The sequence below is a fragment of the Poecilia mexicana genome, unplaced genomic scaffold (assembly GCF_051168715.1).
Source record: "Poecilia mexicana isolate PSO_F unplaced genomic scaffold, ASM5116871v1 scaffold_4, whole genome shotgun sequence".
NCBI classification, from domain to species: domain Eukaryota; kingdom Metazoa; phylum Chordata; class Actinopteri; order Cyprinodontiformes; family Poeciliidae; genus Poecilia; species Poecilia mexicana.
In genome coordinates this window covers 13105198-13126023 of record NW_028263373.1, presented here as the reverse complement: position 1 = coordinate 13126023, position 20826 = coordinate 13105198, and the positions used below count along the sequence as shown (strand labels likewise).

General features: G+C 40.1%; 1 protein-coding gene across 3 annotated transcripts in view; it reads left to right on the top strand.

Moving 5' to 3' along the window:
* The window catches only part of osbpl9 (oxysterol binding protein-like 9), a 36283-nt gene that overhangs the window by 13476 nt on the left and 1981 nt on the right, over window positions 1-20826 (top strand). The window contains exons 4-23 of one of the 3 annotated variants that reach the window (XM_015011165.2): window positions 1267-1343; window positions 7006-7101; window positions 7616-7663; window positions 9403-9432; window positions 9544-9594; window positions 10023-10061; window positions 14176-14266; window positions 14686-14790; window positions 15803-15962; window positions 16189-16301; window positions 17118-17236; window positions 17329-17414; window positions 17507-17687; window positions 17882-17966; window positions 18120-18230; window positions 18315-18378; window positions 18458-18598; window positions 18700-18778; window positions 19824-19915; window positions 20000-20135. In XM_015011165.2, coding sequence (XP_014866651.2) covers window positions 1267-1343; window positions 7006-7101; window positions 7616-7663; window positions 9403-9432; window positions 9544-9594; window positions 10023-10061; window positions 14176-14266; window positions 14686-14790; window positions 15803-15962; window positions 16189-16301; window positions 17118-17236; window positions 17329-17414; window positions 17507-17687; window positions 17882-17966; window positions 18120-18230; window positions 18315-18378; window positions 18458-18598; window positions 18700-18778; window positions 19824-19915; window positions 20000-20135 — 1904 coding nt within the window. Of the gene's footprint in view, window positions 1-1266; window positions 1344-4374; window positions 4718-7005; window positions 7102-7615; window positions 7664-9402; window positions 9433-9543; window positions 9595-10022; window positions 10062-14175; window positions 14267-14685; window positions 14791-15802; window positions 15963-16188; window positions 16302-17117; window positions 17237-17328; window positions 17415-17506; window positions 17688-17881; window positions 17967-18119; window positions 18231-18314; window positions 18379-18457; window positions 18599-18699; window positions 18779-19823; window positions 19916-19999; window positions 20136-20826 lie in introns of those variants that run through there. The other 2 variants (XM_015011394.2, XM_015011244.2) reach the window with 2 other exon arrangements.

Below are 20826 nucleotides of genomic sequence, written 5' to 3'. Positions count from 1 at the left end.
ACCCTTAGTCTGTTTGAATAAGTAACTCTTCAGGTTGCTTCTCATGTTGCTGCTGTTTCTGGCGACGGCAAACATGTAGGTGGTTGCAGTCGGCTTCTTACTGCATCAGTGCAAACACCTACCTCTGAAAGTTATTTGTAGAGTGGATGTAAAACACAGACTAGATCATTTCCTGGAGCTTGGGTCTTTGTTTTTCTTGAATGGCGGTGCCACCGTCTCGTCTTTGCCATGAATAGCAGCTAAACAATGTTAGCTTCCCTAATCTGCTTCTTTGGTGAGTCTGTTTGGCAAACGGGGAAAGTGAGAGGCCACTGAGGCAGTGTCTAAGTGGATTGGAGTGAGCCTCAGCTGCCTTTTAATGTCTTTAAAAGCTTTTCAGCTATAGCATGGCTCAGCCTCCATGCTTGCACAGTCATTCATCTGTTGTAGTCTTGCTTTTATTTGAGTGAAAAGTGGCCCGTATGCAGTTATCCAGCCAGTGTTGGGGGCAGGTTACAGCTTTTCGAGTTGAGGTTTTATTATATTGGACAACCTCCTGCTTGTGGAAAAGCCTGATAAAAGCTGCCGTGGAAGTACAGTTTTACAAATGTATGAAAGACGTATATGTGAGATGTGTCCCGTTTTAATAAAAAGTCCTCAGAACATTGACGTGCATGAAAAGTGGACAAAACTGACGCCACGAAGCAACCAGGAAGGGTTTGCAGTGAGCCCTGCATGTACGACAGCTTCCACACAATCCCTGTTTAATGTCACTGGTAGCCTGTTTGGTCTCTGCTCAGAGGCTGCAGCCCCTCCATGCAAACAAAGGATATATGTTAGAAATCAACACGGAGATTGGGTTGACTTTAGGTCTTTCCATGCAATTTACTACCATTTACATGCGTCACCAGAGTAACGTTTTGCTTTAACAAAAAGTCACTTTTACTACTTTATTTCGGTTCAGAAAGTGAAGCTTGTGTTTTATTTATGTAGTTTGCAGGTTGGTATTTTATGACAATTTACGTTTGGTATTTTTATAGATTTTGTCCCCGTAAGGAGTCTGTGCTGGGACTGGATGTTCTTCTGCAGTTAAGAGCTAGAAAATGCAAAGCGGATCTTGTAAATGTCAGCTATAGTTTCTGTTCATCTCAGTGTTCCCCAGTGTTCATATCATCTCAGTGTTGTGTCCTGGTGTCATTAGTGTTTGACTCAAACACAGCTTCTGATCTTGTCTTTATGGAAAATATGGCTCACAGGGTGTGTTTCTGTACACTTTTCCCCCCTCAGCTCGAGATGCAGACGAACGTGAGAAGTGGATCCACGCCTTAGAGGGAACCATCCTACGTCACACCCTCCAGCTCCGGGTACGTAGCAGCAAACCGCCTTGTTTGTATGCGTATGGCTGCGTGCTGACAAGCAAAATCAACATTGGTGTGGGGATCCTTGATGTTCACTTGCCTGTCAGCACTAGTGTGTGCAGTTTTTCTTTAGACTAAACAGGCTGTACCGTTTTAAGTATGGCAATACTGGTACAAAGTCCACGATGGAACTGAAGCTGGAGGATGAAAGTAAATGTGAGTTCTAGATATCAGTCTGTTCATTTTTTAAAACAATATTTACTTTGGGCTACATACAATTTATGGTTGTAATGTCATAAACTTTTACGGTAACACTTTATTTGAAGGGGGGAGGGAGTAAGACTGACATGACACTGTCATAAACACCTGTCATGAACATGAATAAGTCTTCTTGACTGTTGTCATAAAGCATCATTCGGTAAATCATGACACTTTTAATACAAAGTTGACATTATTGAAAATCTCTGTTATCGTAACTTGACATTAATCTAGACAAAAATGTCTTCGTTATGACAACGTGACATTAAGCAAGATATTATAACTTGTCACGAATGTCATAACAGGTGAATTTTAAAATGTTATCCTTATAAGACAATAATTTCTTGCTTAATGTCAAGTTGTCATAACGAAGACATTTTCAATAATGTCAACTTTGTATTAAAAGTGTCATAATTTACCGAATGACGCTTTATGACAACAGTCCTAAATATTCATGAAGGCTTCTTATTCATGTTCATGACAGGTGTTTATGACAGTGTCATGTCAGTCTTATTCACCCCCCCTTCAAATAAAGTGTTACCACATTTACTACCACAAAATATGTTTAAAATGTGAATCAAGGGGAAAAGGTTATCTTGGCAAGGCTTTGTTATCCTGCATCACTCGTGGTGAATTTGACTCAAGATATCTAGTGATCATGCATGTAATGTCCCAAAATCAATGAAAAACTCTGTTTTTAATTCCTTAAGTCAATATTTTTTCTATGCCTAACAGTTTCAATTAATTTTGCCTCTTTAAGGAGGAACCTGTTTGGAGCAGGCGGTTCCATGATCCGGTTGCCTTGATCCTGAAACTGGATCAAGGCAGGATCAATTTTCCAGCAGAGTCTCGCCCACTAAATTGTGACACTTGTTGCGAATCGGAGCACTGCTGGGTTTGCTGGGAACTATTGTGTGCAAAAAGGCGTTCCATTTCTCGTCACTTTAACCATGAACCATTCTAAATAAATTGACTCATTCCTATACACAGGGTTCTGCAGATACATTGTTGGTGACACACTGCAGTCACACAATCTTCAAAGATGGACATGTCAGTATGAGTTTCTAAAGCTGCTTAGAGAAAATCTTTTTTCAAACTTTTTTCCTTAGTCATTCTGGAAAAGCAGCCAATATAGCTGCACAGATGTTGTCTGTAGTCTAATTGTGCTTTGGCAAAAAGAAAATAGTTCACTCCAGTAGACTTTAATCCTTATAATGCTTGACAGCAGTTGCAACTGAACCCAAAGACTTAATGGAAACAACTCGTCCTATAAACTGACGCCAGAAGCCGTTTTTTTTTTTTTTTTTTTTTTTTTTTGTGCAAAGTTAATTATTAAATATGCTTTCAAAACAGTGGGAGAGAAGCAGCACAATGTTAAATTTTGGTGCCAAACCACTTGCAAATGCAATGAGATAGTGTAAATCAATGTGAAAATAAGAGGAAATGTTATCCATCAACATTTTACTACCTTAACAAACAGAAAAAAAAAAAAAAATCTGCAAACTTTGTCATAGATAAAATTATTTTTGAACTAATGTATGTTTCCTTATCTGTCACAAAATAGCAGATTCAAGCATGAAAATTATCATAGCAAATAGATTTTATGAAAGGAGGATTTAAAAAAAAAAGAATATTTCAGGTCAAAATCACAAATAAAGAATCGCCAAATTTACTGTGTAATTCATCAAAACTTTTCAAGTAACGAGCTCTTTCCTCATGGTCTTAATCTGGAAAACAACCCAAATGATCCCAAACTGGGCAAAATGCAACATAATGCAAGTAATACTATAAATGACTGAAAAGTAGAATAATGTCACACCTCTAACTTTGCACGTCTTTACTGGGGCTGTGGGGGAAGGGATGGTTGTGATTGTAAGGATGTTTATTTTCTACATGTTGTCATTGGACCAGTCAGAGCTGCACAATCCCACTGTGTGCTTTCGGTTTCCAAAGAAATGCTTGGATGTAGTATATCGCTGGCTCTCATGTCTCAGGTGACGTGCATCCAAATTTCCACTGCTCTTTTTCGTATAATATGATCTAGTTAAGTTTAGTATGGGTAAGCTCAACCTTGAACTAGTTGCTGTGAGGTTTTGAGTTTTTTTTTTTTTTTTTTTAGCTGAACAGAAAGCTAAGAGGTGGTGAAAAGTCGGTTATATAGCGGCATCATGAAGGAAGCTGTTAAGGCAGAACATGTTAAGCACTACAGCATCTTTCTTTGTTAGTTTATTTAAGAGTCTGGTTTATATCTGACCTTACTCCTGCCTTGTTTTGTCTCCACTTGTATCTTTTTTTTTTTTTTTTTGTTATTGGCTAGGCTGGTGTTTTATCCTGCATCTTTTACTTTCTGCTTTTTTTTAAGCTACCTCTCAGCTGTTCTCATTCAATTTAAACCCTCCATGAGTCTTCCCCCCTCCTTCCCTCCCTCCATCCTCTGGCTATATTCAGTTCTTCCAGCTCAATTTCTCTTCTTTTTTTTTATGCTTACAATCAACCTTGTCATTTGCCCTCTCCTTTACCTCCGCTATCTGCTACTCTCCCTTCTCCCTTCACAGCAAATCTCTCCGATGTGCTACGTGTGTTTGCTCGCTTACCGTACCCGCACACCCACAAATACACACGTATGTGCATTTACGTGAGTTGCTGTCGTAGGATCATGTGGCCAGCGCTAACCAATCCCAGATCTGGTTGCTTGATAAACAGCACATCTGCCTCTGCTGCAGCAGCCAATCAGTGTTTCTCTTAGTGCTTGTGTGCTGTGTGGTTTTCCTTCTGCCTGTGAGAGAGGAAGTGTGCCCTTCCTGGCAGGGGAGGGTCTTGGATTAACTCAGCTCTGTCTGCCTCATACCAAATAGTCAGCTGATGCCTGCTGCTCAAGAGTATATCGTATCCAGACTGGCTGCACACTCTCGAAGAGAAGGAGGATCTTTGTTTCTGTATCTGAGAGGAAGAGGAAGACATAATGCTAACTTCACCAGAGCTCATGGTTTGTCGCTGTGGGGGGGAAAAAAGCTCATAACGGAGGAGGAGAAGAAGGAGGAGGGGTAAAAGGCTTGTCAGGCTAAATGGCCTGAGAGATGCACAAGCTTTGATGCAGCATGTTCATTGGAGCGAGGCGCCCTGTAAGTAAGACACACACACACAAACAAAAACAACACACAACTCGATCATCTGCCGCGCGCCGCTGGGACGGCAGCGTTTTAAAGTGGGTCACACAGTGTGGAAAGATAAATACATAGTGAGGAGGGGTGGGGGGGATTGAGCTCTGGAGGCAGTGTTGTTTTCTACAGCCAGATTGGGTGGATGATTCTAAGTGTGTGTCCCTGCTCTGAAAGATTCCCTCTATGGGACAGAGATGAGGAGTCTGGCTGGTGGGAATGAGTGGGAGCGGAGGTGCAGACGTCTGGGAATATTTCTGGAACAGTGAAGGGGTGACGTGGCCGTTCAGCAGCTGTTTATAAACCAACCACCTGCAGCTGACTTTCTGTTCCTGAACTTATCAGCTCTGTCTGTGAAATACAGCTTCCCTTCCCCCCCCCGCCTGCCATCGTGCATGTTGACAAAACAAAAGATTTAGTTTGCCGCATAATAATAGTGGCCTATGTTAGTTTGCCGCGGTGTTTAACCTCAGAAGTGTCGTCTTCCTGACCTATATAGCTTTCTTTTTATGTTTACATCCGAGGTCAGCACCGTTTCCAGTCTAAAGAGACATTTTAACTTTCTAAAGAAAATAAACTGTATTGAACTATGTTGTCATTACTTTATAAAGATTCAACACACACAAAACAATTATAAAACTATGTATGTTTTGTTGTTCCATAGATTTAAAGGCACAATATTAAGAACCAGTACTGATTTTTGTTGAAAGCATTTCTTTACATTGGAGGGTTTTTTTTTTCTTCTTCCACAGGAATAAGCTGACATTAAAAATGTTCTAAGTTGTGTGACATGATTCTCCTGAAGTAAAAGGATGAGTTTATTTCAAGGCTTTTCTCACATCTTTGCCAGGGGTGCCAACAGATTTGTCCATGTAGTGTCTGTATTAGTGTAAGTTGTGTTCATGGCTTTATTTAGATTTTATATCAACACACTTAGAATCACCATTTTGTAATTCATTCTCGGTCACTTTAGTTCACTGTCTGCACTTGTTTGGTCCCTTGAGGTCATTTTTGCACGGTTATGTATTGATCCCTGTGTTGTTGGTTTCAAGTTCAGTCATCATGCATTACTGGAAGGATTTGCGTCTTGTTGCTGTCATTTTGGCCCAGGTTCTTACTTTGTAAGCAAGCTGAAATAGCAGAGCATGCACCTTTGATCCTTTCAGGAAGATTGTCATGTTAACTGCATGCTTCAGGGCTGCAGGACAGACTTTGCTCTCTGTAAAGCTAACAAGTTTAAACCTAAGCAGTTCTCAAGCCTGGACAGATGTTAATGTTTTGCTCTGGTTTAATGGCTTTTCTTCACATTCCCATGAAATCCCAGACTGTAGGAAGAGGAGATAGCAGGAGAATGCGACGCAGCAAACCCAAGGCGATGACGGCTGCTCTCTCAATGGTTTGATAAGAGCTTGACTTGCTAAGAGGATTTATGATTCAGTTGATTCCCATTTACTCTGAGACCATTTCTCTAGAATTGTCTGCTCTTTCTTTTTTTAAAACCAAACAGACTGCTGTTGCAGTAAATTGCTCTGACATATGCCTTATTAGTCATCACCGGGGCTGCCTGATGTACAGGGGTTATTGTTGCTGCTGCTAAATCCGGGCGTTCAGACTCTGTAGCTTTTTGCCAAGCAGATCTTCTTCCCTGTACTTTCATCTGTCGGACCTTTTCATGTCCCCAGTGCTCGGGTGAGCTTGGACGGATAGAAACTCGTGTGGTCCTCTTTGTTTTGCCTGTGGCTCGGTAATTGCCTTTTAACGGATCTTATGTAATGAAATGTTCTCTGTGTGCGTGCATACGTGAAGGCTAGGGGCTATTAAGGGAAACTAATTAACAAACAATAAATCTGAGTGCACCTCAGCCCATTTGTGCTCTGCGGCTCGGCTCTGCAGCTGTGTCTCTTGGTTTTTAGTTTTGTTGAAGCCTGACAAATGCGGGCTGTCACATATGTTGGTTATTCACGCAGGCTCGCCTTTTGACAATACTCCTGGTATTGTATTTCACGTAGTACAGTACATTGCTGGAAGATTTCCCTGCACTGTTGATGTTTCCACCGTTTTCTGCTCCCGTTTACAAAAGCCGTCTGGTCATGAGGCGATGGAGTCGAGCCATTATCTCATGGAAGGACAGCTCTTGGTTATTGATCCTGGCTGCACATTTTGCTTTGAATATGCAAAACTACCAGGGCTTTTACCACAAGTCTCTTAGAGATTGCATTAATGGTTGGTTTTGTTTGTTTTCCTGTCTGCAGGAGGCTGAGACAGGACTCGTTCCGAGTGTGCAAGACTTCGACAAGAAGCTAGCGGAAGCTGACGCCTACCTACAGATCCTAATCGACCAGTTGAAGGTAGGACGGAGCGTCCGAGCTGGAAGGTTTTATTTTTGGCAGAGATGTGACAATCTATCTTGAACTTGTATCAGACTGAGAAATCAATATGTCCCATTTTATAGATTTTTGATCCAGTCAGAATATCTTTGACCATCTAAAGTATCCTGAATGATCACATTGTTCCATAAGTAAAGCAAGGCCTCACTCTGTAATTTGTTCATCCCCTTTCTGAACTCGTTCTCATTTTTAAAGCAGATATTTTATAAAGCAGAGTTGTGGTAACACGATGACAAGGCAGAAAGTAGTGCAGCCGCACAGTCTCTCCCCGGCTTGTTCAGTGTTTTTATTAAGACCCTTTGTCTTTATAAAAACACTTCACGGCTCCTTTGTGTCAGTCACCACGTTATCTAAAGTCATCTGCAGGCTGCAGATACTCTGTGTGATCCTTCTGAATACTCTGTTGACTGGAAACATCTCTGCTCGTATCTCATCTGTCCCCTTTTCCACCTTTTCATCTCTTGTTCTCAAACAGCTGTTTGATGAGAAGATCAAGGACTGCAAAGAGGATGAATCGCGCAGAGTGAGTACCAGCAGTGCTCTGTCTCAGACCTCTGCTCCTCTGTTTTCTCTTTCAATAGGCCCCTGACGAATTACTAAATGCAATTTAGAGGCTGTGACGCCTGTGCAGATGAGCTCTGGTCTGCTCTGTTGCAGGTTGTTTGGTAGCTTTGATTAAAAAGAAAAAATAATTTTAAAAAAATGTTACATTATGACCCATTTGCACTGACAATTTGATTGTAGAATAACTTTTAACAACCAGATATTATTTGGTGAAAGATTACCTGGAAGACCTCTGATCACTGTGTTTAAACTGCAAGCATTCAGATAAATATTTAATTAGCTTATTAATGTCAAATACAGTTGACATCGTCTGACCTGCCATGTTTCATCATTTGATGCAGAAAAAGTGAAAGTCTTTGACATATTGAATAATGTAGATTGTTTTTCTTTGTTGTTTTTTTGTTATTTGCTGCTGTATTTCTAGAGATAAGCAAACAGCTTAAGAGCTTTTATTTCTTTCTGATTTTTGATTCCTCAGAAAAACCTGGTAAACATGTACAAAAAAAAACTTACAAGTTTTATATGTCCTTGCAGTGGGAAAATCTCATTCTAAAAATCTCCTGTAGTTTTCCAATAGTGAGCTTCACAGTGTTTTTTTTTTTTTTTTTTTTTTTTTTTTTTACTTGATATTTGTTACCTCTGTTACATCATCTTCACTATGTGTGGTGTTGAGATAAAACTAAAACTAGTTTCTCATCCAGCCTCGTCTGTGATGAGATACATACGTTCAAAACATCAGTACACATCCGTGTCACTAGAATGACTTTCCTGTTTTAAGAGCTGCTCTGTTTCACGTCATATTCATACATTTGGGAAACGATAAGTTGCGCATTACAAATTAAGTTTCTTTGCACTTTTTTTTTCATTAAATAAATATGCTCAAACATGTTTTATTGTGAGATTGATGCTACTACAGTAAAATATTGCGATACATCTTTACCAGGGATGGCTTCTAGCCTCAATAATACAAAATTATGTACATTTGTGGAATGCAAAATTAAGTCCGATCTTTGTCACTTCAAGTTCATTCAAAGAGGGAAGGAACATATTTCTTTTATTTTAAATATAAAAAAAGAGAAGAGCTGTAAATATATCAGAGGTGACAATACCACAAATAAAAATAAGCAGCAAATGAGAAGTGTTGGTCAGAGTTTTTTTGTATTTCACAAAATAATAAAATATTATGATTGTGACAGTGACTGTTGTTAAGGCAGTTTTTGACCATATCTGCTTGGTGTCTGTTTAAATTTTCACTTTCATGATCTAAAATTTTAAAGTTTTGCTTTCTGACCTAAACATACAGATCTCAGGGCAAATGGCTGCCATTTTGTTTGGGTTTATCCTGTTTTGTTACATGCTTTTTCCTAAAATGTTATGAGTTCTGGGAAATGGTGTTTAAAGTTGGGAACAGTTCTAAGGAATTTCTCTTGAAGGAACCTTTTTGATGAAATTGTGTTTTTGGTTTTAAGGGTTTACCACTATTTTCCATCTGAAAGCTGTGAATAAGTGACGTCAGATCTATTTTTCTTGAAAATTATGTTGTTGAAGCAAACAAAAGAGCGGCTGCCGTTGGACATATTTAACCGTGGGATGTTTCTCCAAGTGCTGCCTGATCCATTTCAGGTTGCATCTGCAGTCCTCCTTTAGAAACCTTGTAAATCTAACAGTATGTTTTCTTCTTTCTTTTCTTTTTGTTAGAAAATAGAAAATTTGAAGGAGACTACTTGTGTAAGTTAACTCATGCATATTTACTTTCCTGAATTTCCAAACTTCCTGTTAAGTTTGGAAGTCAGTTCCGTTCTAACGGATTCCTTTTTTTTTTTTTCCTCTCTCTTTCAGAGTATGGTAGAGTCCATCAAGCACTGTATTGTTCTGCTGCAAATTGCCAAGGTAAACCACTTGACTGCATGTCTGAACACCTCTCTGTGGGTTGCCATGACGGTGGTCTTTTTCGTAATCACTTTTCTTGTGAAAGCACACGGGTGTGTATGCTCTGTGTCCGGTCTGTAAGGTAGTTCCCCGCTCACAGTTGCTATCTGGGTCGGTGGATGACGAAGGGTGTGGCCCAGTGCTCGTTTCATCACATGTTCCTTTCAGCTGTCTGGAAGGAAGTGGGGGGTTTACTGGTGTTTCATGTGGTTGATAGGTGTGACGACTTGTACTTTTGGAACTTGGACATCACATGCGGGGTTTAAACATGTGATAAAACGATCACTGCAAACGGCAATATACTGAAGATAAGATTCTCAGTCAGGATGCTTTTTGACTTGAACCTTTGTACCCAAAGCAGTCTAACGCTGTCTTCTTAAAATTTTAAGGACCAAAGTAACGAACAACAACACGCAAACGGACTTATAGTAAGTTTCATCGTTTTCCTGTCCATGAAAAACAATTGAAATCAGACGAAACTTCCGACTTTCTTTTCTGACATAATCTACCCTCTCCTTTAGCGAAGCTGATCAATCAGATCTTTAGAGCATGCCATCTAATTTGGACATAAGCTCTACCTTAAGCTCTTTCCCCTCATGTCTGCCGCTGCTATCTTCTTGATTAAAACTTTCCTGTTTTAATCTGAGTTTAATTCCTTTTAGCAATGGTTGGGAACTATCCTTCATCACAGCAGAAAATATGCATGCATGTAACACTCGGTTTGTATTTTTGCATAGCATACTGTGCATTACAAAAAATTCCATAATCATTGAATTGTTTCGCTTTTTGTCACATTAAATCCTCAAACGTTTTTTTTTCATGCAAGTTACTGAGATTTTATATGAAAAACCGACACCAGGTCCTGGATTTTTATTTAACTCCCTTTACTCTGATTTTGGAAATATAGCTGCGTTCAACCAAGTGTAAGTCTTGGTAGAGTTTTGTATATTATTTGCATAATTGTAAAGTGGAGCAATAGGGATCCAGGTTGGGTTTTGTAGCACGTTTCTACAGCTGATCATCTGACGAGATTTGCACCTGGTGCCACTGGATTTTATTTGTTGCTGTTGAAGTTTTTCCTTCAATTTCTCAATAATGAGCCACATTTGTGCTGGCTCTATCATATACAATCTCAACAAAAACACATTGAAGTTTGGGGCTTAAATTTGACAGAATGTGGAAAAAGTTCCTGATTTTTATGATCCTTTTACAAAACACTGTATGTTAATGTGATGCATGCATGTTTTGTTTTTTTTGTCATCATACCTGATCCGAGCACATCACTTCACCCTGAAATTAAAGCCAGCATCATCCAGCATTGATTGAGCCCGCTCACACTGCCTGCTTATTGAATTTCTGAGCACTAATAGCCAGTAAAGCCATCCAGAGAGCACTTTGCAGGCTCTGCAGGTGCACCGTGTTCACATTCTAGGCCATTCCAGGACTCAGGCATGTTTACTTACCACTATTCTCATCAGTTTTCCAAAGCAATCACTTTAGGCTTTTAGACTGATTTCTCAGTCTACACGCTCAGCTTCATATCCAGCCTCATGTTGGGATGAAGTAAGGTGAAGTAAAAGTATAATCTGTCACAAATAATGTTGAATTATCGGCCAGGTGCGAATAAAATCCTTGCTTAACTGACCGTACATATAGTCTATGTGGCTTACTGCTCAGCTAAAGCAGACCTCAAAGACTACAACCACCATGCTTTCAAAGGGGAACTGCGAAAAGTGGATATTTTCCACTCTGGCTCACAGTTCGCTTTCTATAATACTTTTGCAAGAAGTGGAAACTTTTCTCTATTCTTAGTTAGGTATCATATCGCATGAGGTGAAGTACCGTGGAAAAGGGAGGGCAGAGAAAAGAAGAATCATCCAGTTGAAGAGACATGAAGATGAGGGGGAAGTAGAAAATCAATCTGAAAGCTCTTTGAATGCTTTGGAAAATGCTAACCGTTTGTGCAGAATAGTTTAACGCACAGAAAACATCCAGTATCGTCTCCGATTTGTGAATCCCACAGAGGCTGGACTGCTCATACTGTGGGAGTCTGCTCTTATGGCAGATATAATCCCATAGTCATTAAGTAAAGTATTATGTGGTATAAATAGCACAGCCTAAGCTCCGTCTACCCCTAGATCTGCCCGTTTTATGTTTCCTAAGCTTCCTGCCTGAGATTCGTCTGCAGCTTTTTCACCACTAGAAGTATGCCACGTTGTCTGTGTTTTTTATAAAGTGGAGAAAACGATTCATGCACTGGCAGCTTGAAACACTAACAGCATGTTTGATGGTCCACGTTGTTCTTACACTGTGGGAAAGATGCTATCAATTTAAGAGATTCTTTCAACTAAAAGGAGAAACGGCAAATTGTATTTAACCGTCAACATCATTTAGTTGGTTTAACTAGAGCTGCTAGCTGCGCTGATATTACACTCGCATCAAAAAGAAATTAATTACGTCATGGTTTATTTAGACCCAACTGTACTTGAACTGCACGTCTCCATCTGCTTTTGAGTCATCTCCCGTTTGCCGGAGCCAAAGATTGACCACCCCCATCATGACAGACTAATATTTCTCTGTTTGGCTATAATTAGTAGCCCTTGACTTACTTTTTTTTTTCAAAGGCATCTTGAACAGAAGCGTGCAGAGTGGCGGACGAAGCATGAACTCAAATGTGTGAAGCTCTGAACACAGTTTGAGATCCAGGAGTTTGAATTATTTTTATGTAAAAACAAACAGGCATATAATATTCAGACATCACATTATATTTTTCTCCTCCTCAGCTTCATCTGAGGGCAAACTCAGTACAGACTCACCACATTTGAACCAGTTATTCTTTCTGTGAATTTCAACTGAAGAAAAAGCTGTTTAAATTGCTGCAGGTCAAGTTAAAGCAGTGACCTCTCGTACTGTAATGACAAGAGCCCTGAGGGTGAGCTGTCGCTGAACCATAGGTCGATATGATCCTGTTTGGATTTGGCCATGTTCCAGTCAGTGAGGATATTGGATACAGGAACTCTGTTAAACTAAATAGACATTGCAAAGTATTATGCATAGGTACTCCTGTAGAAGAGGCGGAAAACATCTTTAACTTAATTGACCCTAAATTACAGTAGCAAAATCTAACATTGAAACTTTTAGACGAATCCAACCTTTAATTTGAGGATGATTGCTTACTGAAGAAAATGGATGTAACAAAAATCTTTACTTAATTTATAAAAAACAATTTTTAACTTGATCACGAGTTCCTAATGAATAGTCAATTACGTTTTCCCTGTGGTATAAATATGACAATGTCTCATTGTCACTTGCCACTAGACTGGATCAGAATCCATAATTACCACACACAGTAAGCAGGATGGTAACATGTGCAAAATAAAATCTCCAAAACTCGGCCTCACCTTAAGAGTCAAACAGTTATTTGGGATTAGTAAGCATTTTCTCTTCCACCATCAAAAACGTAAACGTTTGAATTTTGCCCAGTGCTTCTTGGGCTTTAAATGGAGTCGTTTAAATTACTCAGTTTGAGCTTTTCAGCTACAAAGAAAAAAAATCACATCGCCCCTTCTAGTAAGTAAGGAGAAGGATCCGTGTTGCTGTGGGCCCGTTTCCCTCTAAAAGGCCTTGAAAACTCTTAGTGTATAGCTGTATGAAATCTTTGGAATACCAGGACACTTTAAATACCAATCTGATGAATTCTGCCATTATATGGTAATGATCCAAGATATGACCAAATCAACACAGAAGTGACACAAAATCCACCTCTCATGATCATCTCAGTCCCCCAGACCTAAATCCTCTAAGACGTGAGCTCAAGAAAGGAAAGCGTCAAGTGAACTCATGACTCAGGATGATCTAGAGATATTAGGCAAAGGGTATGGTCAAAGTCCCCCGCCGCCCCTCTGAATGCTCAGTCCTTGTGAAATTTTATAGGAGACTAAAGTAATGATTTCTGAATAAATATTCTAAATCTAAAGTTTAAATTTTGTTAGATTTGTCATTGGAAGATTGTGCTACTGCAGTAAAAGTTGCCTGCAATACATCTAACCTCTACACATCATGGCCACACGATCTGAAACGTGTTGCTGATTTTTACAACAGGGAAATCATGAGACGGAGTGTAAAATCTCCTTTTTTTTTTTTTAAACTGGAGGCATCCTTGTTGTTGTCCTGCTGGTTTCTATGTTGTCATGCATGCAGCCTGGTCGGCTTCATATTGATTGCAGTAGTTAATCCCGTCATTCTCTCCAGGACATCGGGTGAAAGGGAATCGATCTCTCCGGATTAGATAGGGCGTTTCAGTGCAGCACTCTTGATAATGCTTTGGTCTACCAATAATCTGATCTATAACCAGCTCACATGTTTTGTCCAGTCAATATTAAGACACACGTGGTAAAAAAAAAATGCCCAAGTTGTTAAGCATTGTTTTTAAACTATAAGCAGGCAGCGTTTTGAGGTGCAGTCACTCCAGCAGGTGTGTTTTGACTAGTCAGGCAGGTGTTTGTGTTGCTGAACTTGGTTTTTACTCCCTTATTTTCACAGAGCACCATCAACCCAGTGGATGGGATCTACCAGCCCCCCCTGGACCCTGTAGTCAACACCACAATGCCAACACAGACCACGCTACCTACAGGTACTCGCACACTGTCACACTCTGATAAATGGTTTATATTTCATGATCAACTCAAAGGTGATAATGCTCCCCCTGTTGTTCAATTTTTAAGTAATCTGCACGCAAAATACTTGCGGTTTTTTTTTTATTTTATTTTACAGCGAAATCGGTGAGATGTAAACTTTCTTGAAACTTGAGTTTGTTCCTGGTTTTATTGTACAAAATGCTCGGATGAGACAAAGTTTAACTGGAGGACTCTGACCTGACTGTTAAGAATGCTGTGAAAACAAAGAGCGCAAAATACCAGCTGCCCCAAACCGCAGCTGGCGCCTACGTCTGCAGCGTCTCTCATGATGAGATGCTGGTTTTAATATCATCTGGCTTCCTTCTAGGGCGTCTGTTCAAACTCGTCTGCTTTCTTTTTTGTTTTTCTGCAACAGACGCTTCTCAGGTGTGTAAATCAGACCAACGACCCTCCACGTTGCCTGTTGGTCCCGTGGTCACAGTGATGGGGAGTCTGCAGACCCCAACTCCCAACAGCACAGGTAGGTTTTCGTTGTTGGCCTAGTTTCACAGCAAAAGTGTACAAGTTAGTTTTTTTGTTTTTCTACATTAAAAATATAACAGAGATGGAACATTGAAAACTCTTATCCATGTTTAAAGATTTAAAAAATGTTAAATCTCTCTAACAATGGGGGTTTTCACAGTAGTATAAGAAACGTAAACGGTGATGTCAACTTCTGGTTTATATCCCACCAAACTGTGAATTAATCGTGTTTTTTATATCTTTATTAGATGATTAAATTGCTTCATTCCCTACAGGTTATTTCTTTGGTGCTACAAATCAATATTTTTAATGTGCTTTTTACTAAATCTATATATTGTCTTTGAACATTAAAAATAACCGAAGCTCATCCAGACTTTTTATTTTTCAGATGCGTCGTAAGCCAATAGATAAATGCTGTTCCAAATGTAAAACTATACATTTTCAATATATAAATGATGGCTTAATGATGTAATATATAGTAAAAGTCACAAAGAACATTTTATCCCAAAAAGAAAAAGTTGCTTTAAAACATGTCGACTTTAAAGATATTGATGTAAAAGAAGCACAGCCATGTATCCCAACTCATTGGAAGAGTGTTTGTTTCTCCTGCAGTGAGTTTATTTCAAAACTATTTTCATATAATGTGATTAAATCGTTGAACAAAATGAGAAGGAAAACCACTTGAGGAGAAAAACGGTTATTATTTATTGTTGCACGCCGTCGGCGGTGAACATTAGGTAAATTAAAGGAGCCACGTCCAGAAGCAAAGTTTGCAGCCTGTGTGTCTCCTGTGCTGACGCAGCGGTGTTAAAACGCTGTGCTGTGCATTAAGGATGCTCGCTCCATGCCTGACTGTGCAGTCATTATGCTCTGCAGAGGCAGCAGTCACTATGTTAATGCTTCTGTGCACTGCTTGCTCATCCTCCAGTTGATTTATCCATCATCAATGGAGCCGAGCCGTCCGTCATACCAACTCTGATGTCTGCTCTTGTGTTTTTGGGGTCCATCAGGGAGTGGCCCGTCCGGCCCCAGCAGCGGCGTCGCCTCTCCAGCTCACATCCCCCTGCCCTCACACTCAGTGCCAGACTTCTCCTACTCCTCCAGCGAGGATGAGTTTTACGATGCTGACGAGTATTACCAGAGCAGCACTTCACCCAAACACTGCGCAGAGTGAGTGTTTTTGCATCTTCCACCACCTACTTTGGATTTATTTTGTGCATTGAAAGCAGGATAGTCATTTCAGGTGGGGGAGTTTTGCTTGGACTCCTTAAAAGTCCCGCTGCATCACCAGCTTCAGTATTAACGGCTTCCTCTAAGATCTCCTCTGTACGTCAGCTTAATCACCTCATTCCTCCGTCGTCTTTTTTTGTCCTCTGTCTCCTCGTCTTGCCCCCAGCCCCTCAGGGCCTCCTGCTGCCTCCACCCCCGCTAACGAAGAAACATCGTTAAAACGGCCCGCAACCACAGAGTCCTTCAACTCAAACATGTCAAACGGCACCACAGATGCAGGTAACAGACAGACAGTAGTGAAAAGATATTAAAAAATACATTCAAAATGTTCATTAAGCTTATAGCTGAAGCTCCTGTTAAGTACTGGAAGGTTGTAGCAAATGTTGTTTTCAACATGTCAAAAGTACAGGAGCCTGCTAAAATATTTTATGCTGTTTCACTGTTTTGACTTTTTTTTTTCCCATTACAACCACAAACTTCAATTCATTTAGCTACAAATTTCATATGACAGATGATCATGAAGTAGTTTCTAATTAACAGGAAAAACACATGATCACCAATTTTTCTTTTACGTTTTTTACTAATAAAAATCAGAAGTGTGGCAGGCGCATATCCCAATAGACTGCCTGTATCTTCTGAGATGTCGGCCATCTTTTGCACTTCTCCTAGCTGAAGTTTTTGCTGAATTTTAAAGTCTTTCTAGGCTTTTATTCCCAGATTGCCTCATGGTTATTTCAGTACATCTTCTAATCAGCTCTCGCTAGTCTCCTTGCGTGGTCACTCAGTTTGTGAGGATGGACTGATGAGCTATGAAGATTTATACAAATTCCTTCTAATTGATGGTGGAATGAACTGAACTCTGGGGGAATTTTTTTGTATCCATCTCCTGACTTTTTAATATTTTCTCTGATTGGTTGGGCTGTTCTTTTGCATCCAGTAAATACTAACTAACCAATCACTTGAGATACAGTCATACTCTGGTGAATACTTTTTATAGGCACTGTATACAAGGAGATTTGCTGAACTCATCCAATAGTAGGATAAAGGCAGATTACTGATGTTCCAGTTAACTGAGAGATCTGCTGCTGTTCTCAGACATGTTTGACAGCCATGACGACCGTGATGACGACACGGAGGGAGAGTCTGTGGAAGAGCACAAGAGCGTAATCATGCATCTGCTCTCACAAGTCCGTTTAGGCATGGACCTCACTAAAGTAAGCACCCGATATTCTGCCGCTCCATCCTGAAGTTTTGTGCTGTAATATAAATGTTAAATTTATCTCGTCCCTGTTTCACTCTGTGCCAGGTGGTCCTGCCTACTTTCATCCTAGAGAGGAGATCCTTGTTGGAGATGTATGCAGACTTTTTTGCGCATCCTGATTTATTTGTAAGGTGCGTACACTGTGACGACTCTTTCTGCAGAGGATCCGTGATGCAGAACTTGTAACGGTCTTTTAACCTTATTGTTCTGCATGCCTGACTAGTATCGCCGACCAACCGGAGCCCAGGGAACGCATGGTTCAGGTGGTGAAGTGGTACCTGTCCGCTTTCCATGCAGGCAGGAACGACTCAGTGGCCAAAAAACCTTACAACCCGATCCTGGGTGAAGTCTTCTTCTGCCACTGGGATCTTCCAAATGAGAAAGAAGAAGCTTCTCCACCCACGGTGAGGAAATCCTGACTTTATTTTAGACTTTTACACGGCCTTGCATAAATATTTAAACTTTTTCAAATTTGATCTCCTTATATCCTGGAATTTTAATGTCCTTATTAGGACTTTATGAAATAATCCGACACAAAGTAGCAGGTTAGCGTTTAATGTTCCTTCTGTCTGACTTGTGCTTTGTTGGACTTTTCCAGGAGTCGGTATCAGACGGTCCAGTTCCCTGGTCTTCTCCCAACAGTGTATGTTTTGTGGCGGAGCAGGTCTCTCACCACCCACCCAGTAAGTCGCCAAGCATCCTCGTCTCAGCATTCTCTGCTCAACCTTTCAGGGATTAAGATCCAAAAAACTGAGACATTTTGCCTAAAGCAGCTTTTCATCTGGCTGGTTTTTCGTTCACGTTGCCATCATCTTGTTCTTTTATTCTCCATGTAGTTTCTGCATTTTACGCGGAGTGTGTAAGGAAGAAGATCCAGTTCAACGCTCACATCTGGACGAAGTCGAAGTTTCTCGGCATGTCTATAGGCGTCCACAACATCGGTCAAGGTGAAGGAGGCTCCTCCTCAAACACAACAAGCTCGCACAGAATAATAATTATGCATTGATATTTATGTTCTGGTTGCTATCTAGGCTGTGTGTCATGTTTGGAGCATGATGAGCATTACATCCTCACCTTCCCTAATGGATATGGCAGGTATGTGCTGCACCGTGCCCGTGCCGTCTCTGGACGTTGGTTGCAGTGGACCTCTCTGATCATTAGACCATCTCCGCAGGTCGATTCTGACAGTACCGTGGGTGGAGCTGGGTGGAGAGTGCAACATATCCTGCTCCAAGACGGGCTACAGCGCCACCATCATGTTCCACACCAAACCTTTCTACGGCGGGAAGAAGCACAGGGTCACGGCAGAAATTTTGTAAGATGACTGATGAAGCTTTGCAACAACTTACAAACTCAATTTTTTCCAGGTGTGTGGGGCTCGATTTTAACATTTTTCTGCATTTTATTTTCCCCCAGTGCGCCAAATGACAAGAAATCTTTCTGCTCCATTGAAGGAGAATGGAACGCAGTGATGTATTCCAAGCTGGCAACTGGAGTGAGTTGTTTCTTCTTCTTTTTTCCCCCTTTGCTCAGGAATATTATTATTGTTTTTATGATATTTGCTTACAGCAACAAATCCCCTCCGCGGTCCGGGTGGGCCAGTAAACTTGCTCAACATGATTCCTAAACAAACTCGTATAGTAAAGTTCCTGCGCCGTTTTAACCCTCCTGAATTTATTGAACTCAAATTCTTGTCAATTTGGAACAATCCCGATCTGGAAAAATTTCCTTTTTTTATTAAGTCTGGAAATAAAGGAGTTAAGAGTTTAGAAAATCTATTTTTTTGTGGACCAAAGCGAATGGTGGCATTTATTTAAAAAATGGAAAGTATATATTTGTACATAAACATGTAGCCATCTTTAGAAAACGACTTCTTGTATCCAGGTGAGAAATTTGACAATTTCTGACAACTTGACACAGAAAACGAGAATTCATCACAATTGATGTTGCTGCTGATTTGTAACACTTCCACCTCAGATGAAACCCAGGCAGCTTTGTAATTTTTACTTTTCTGAAAATAAACTGCTACAACGTCTTTCTGAAGTTAAAGACTTTATATTTATAAAACTGAATGTTAAAAAAAACAACAACAAAAAATCAAGATTATTTGTTTTGTATGTTGAGATCTGAAGTTATAATGAGCATTTATGGGGAAAAAAGCAAAAATTAAAGGAAACCTATAAAAATATAGAATATGATTTAAGTGTTTACCAGTTTCAGAAACATACTTTATTCCATGGTTTGTCAGCTTGATAAACACTTGAATCTCTAAAAACTACTTTCTCTGACCAGTTTGTCCATCCATCCCCACATCTTTCTCTTTCTTTCTTTAACTCTGTGCTTTCTTTAGGTTCCATATTTATATACTGATTAGTGTGGAACTAACCAATTGAGTAAATGTTTGCAAAAAGTGTCTCAAAAATAGACCAGTTTCTGGCAAAAAAAAAAAAAAAAAGACAAAATTGCCAACAAAGAAGCATTTATCCTGCCTTAACCCTCCATCACATTAAGTAACATCTAAATGTTTTCTATGATCCCAGGAGAACGCGACGTTCATAGACACTAAGAAAATGGCCATCATAAAGAAGAAAGTGAGAAAACTGGAGGACCAATTTGAGTATGAGTCCCGGAGGTAAAGTTGGCTGCAAATTTTAAGTGAACTTTTTAAATATCTCTATCCAGACAAGAGCATTTTTAACCCTGGTTTGTGCTCTAGGCTATGGAGAGATGTGACCCTGAACCTGAAGCTCAAAGACATCGATAGAGCAACAGAGGCCAAACATCGTCTGGAGGAGAAGCAAAGAGCCGAGGCCAGAGAGAGGAAGGAGAAGGAGCAGCAGTGGGAAACTAGGGTGAGGCTTTCTGCCTTCGTTTACGTGGCTTCTTGCCACAAATCCACAGCTTTAATTTGATTAATTTATTTCAAACAGGACAGAGAAATTATAATATCCATCTGCTTGTTCAATATACTGGGCTAAAGAGCCGTCAAATAAATTATATTACATAGACAAAATGGTAACAGACCTATTGATAGTAATGGGAATAATGACAATTGTAAGTAACAACCAGGCATACACAATCAGAATAATTGCCAACTTTAATTACCTTGACACTTAGCAGAAATACTGTCTGGATGTTTCACTGTCTGAACAACAGGAGGCGCTGTAGCGATCATCTTTACTCCTCTGGACAGTCTTTTCCACCTGTTCTAAACAAAACGAAGCGTGAATAACTTTATCTCGTCCCTCTGCAGTTCTTTCATTGTACTTGGTAAAGAGAACTGGCTTGGTTTGACTTTAGCCTTCTGGACTCCAGGCCCGCATCCAAAAGTCCAGAGCAGACACACGCATACACGCACGCCTGTCTGCTGCCATTCCGGCCTAGCTTTGCCCTGGTGGCAGCCCAGTGTCTCAGTTGAATCCATTTATCACATAAAACCTCAATGAAATGCATTGAAATGTTTGATTTGGATGTGGAAAAACTTTTAAGTTTATTAATTCTTTTCCGAGCTAGCGGATATGCCATTTTCTCTCAAAGCGATTG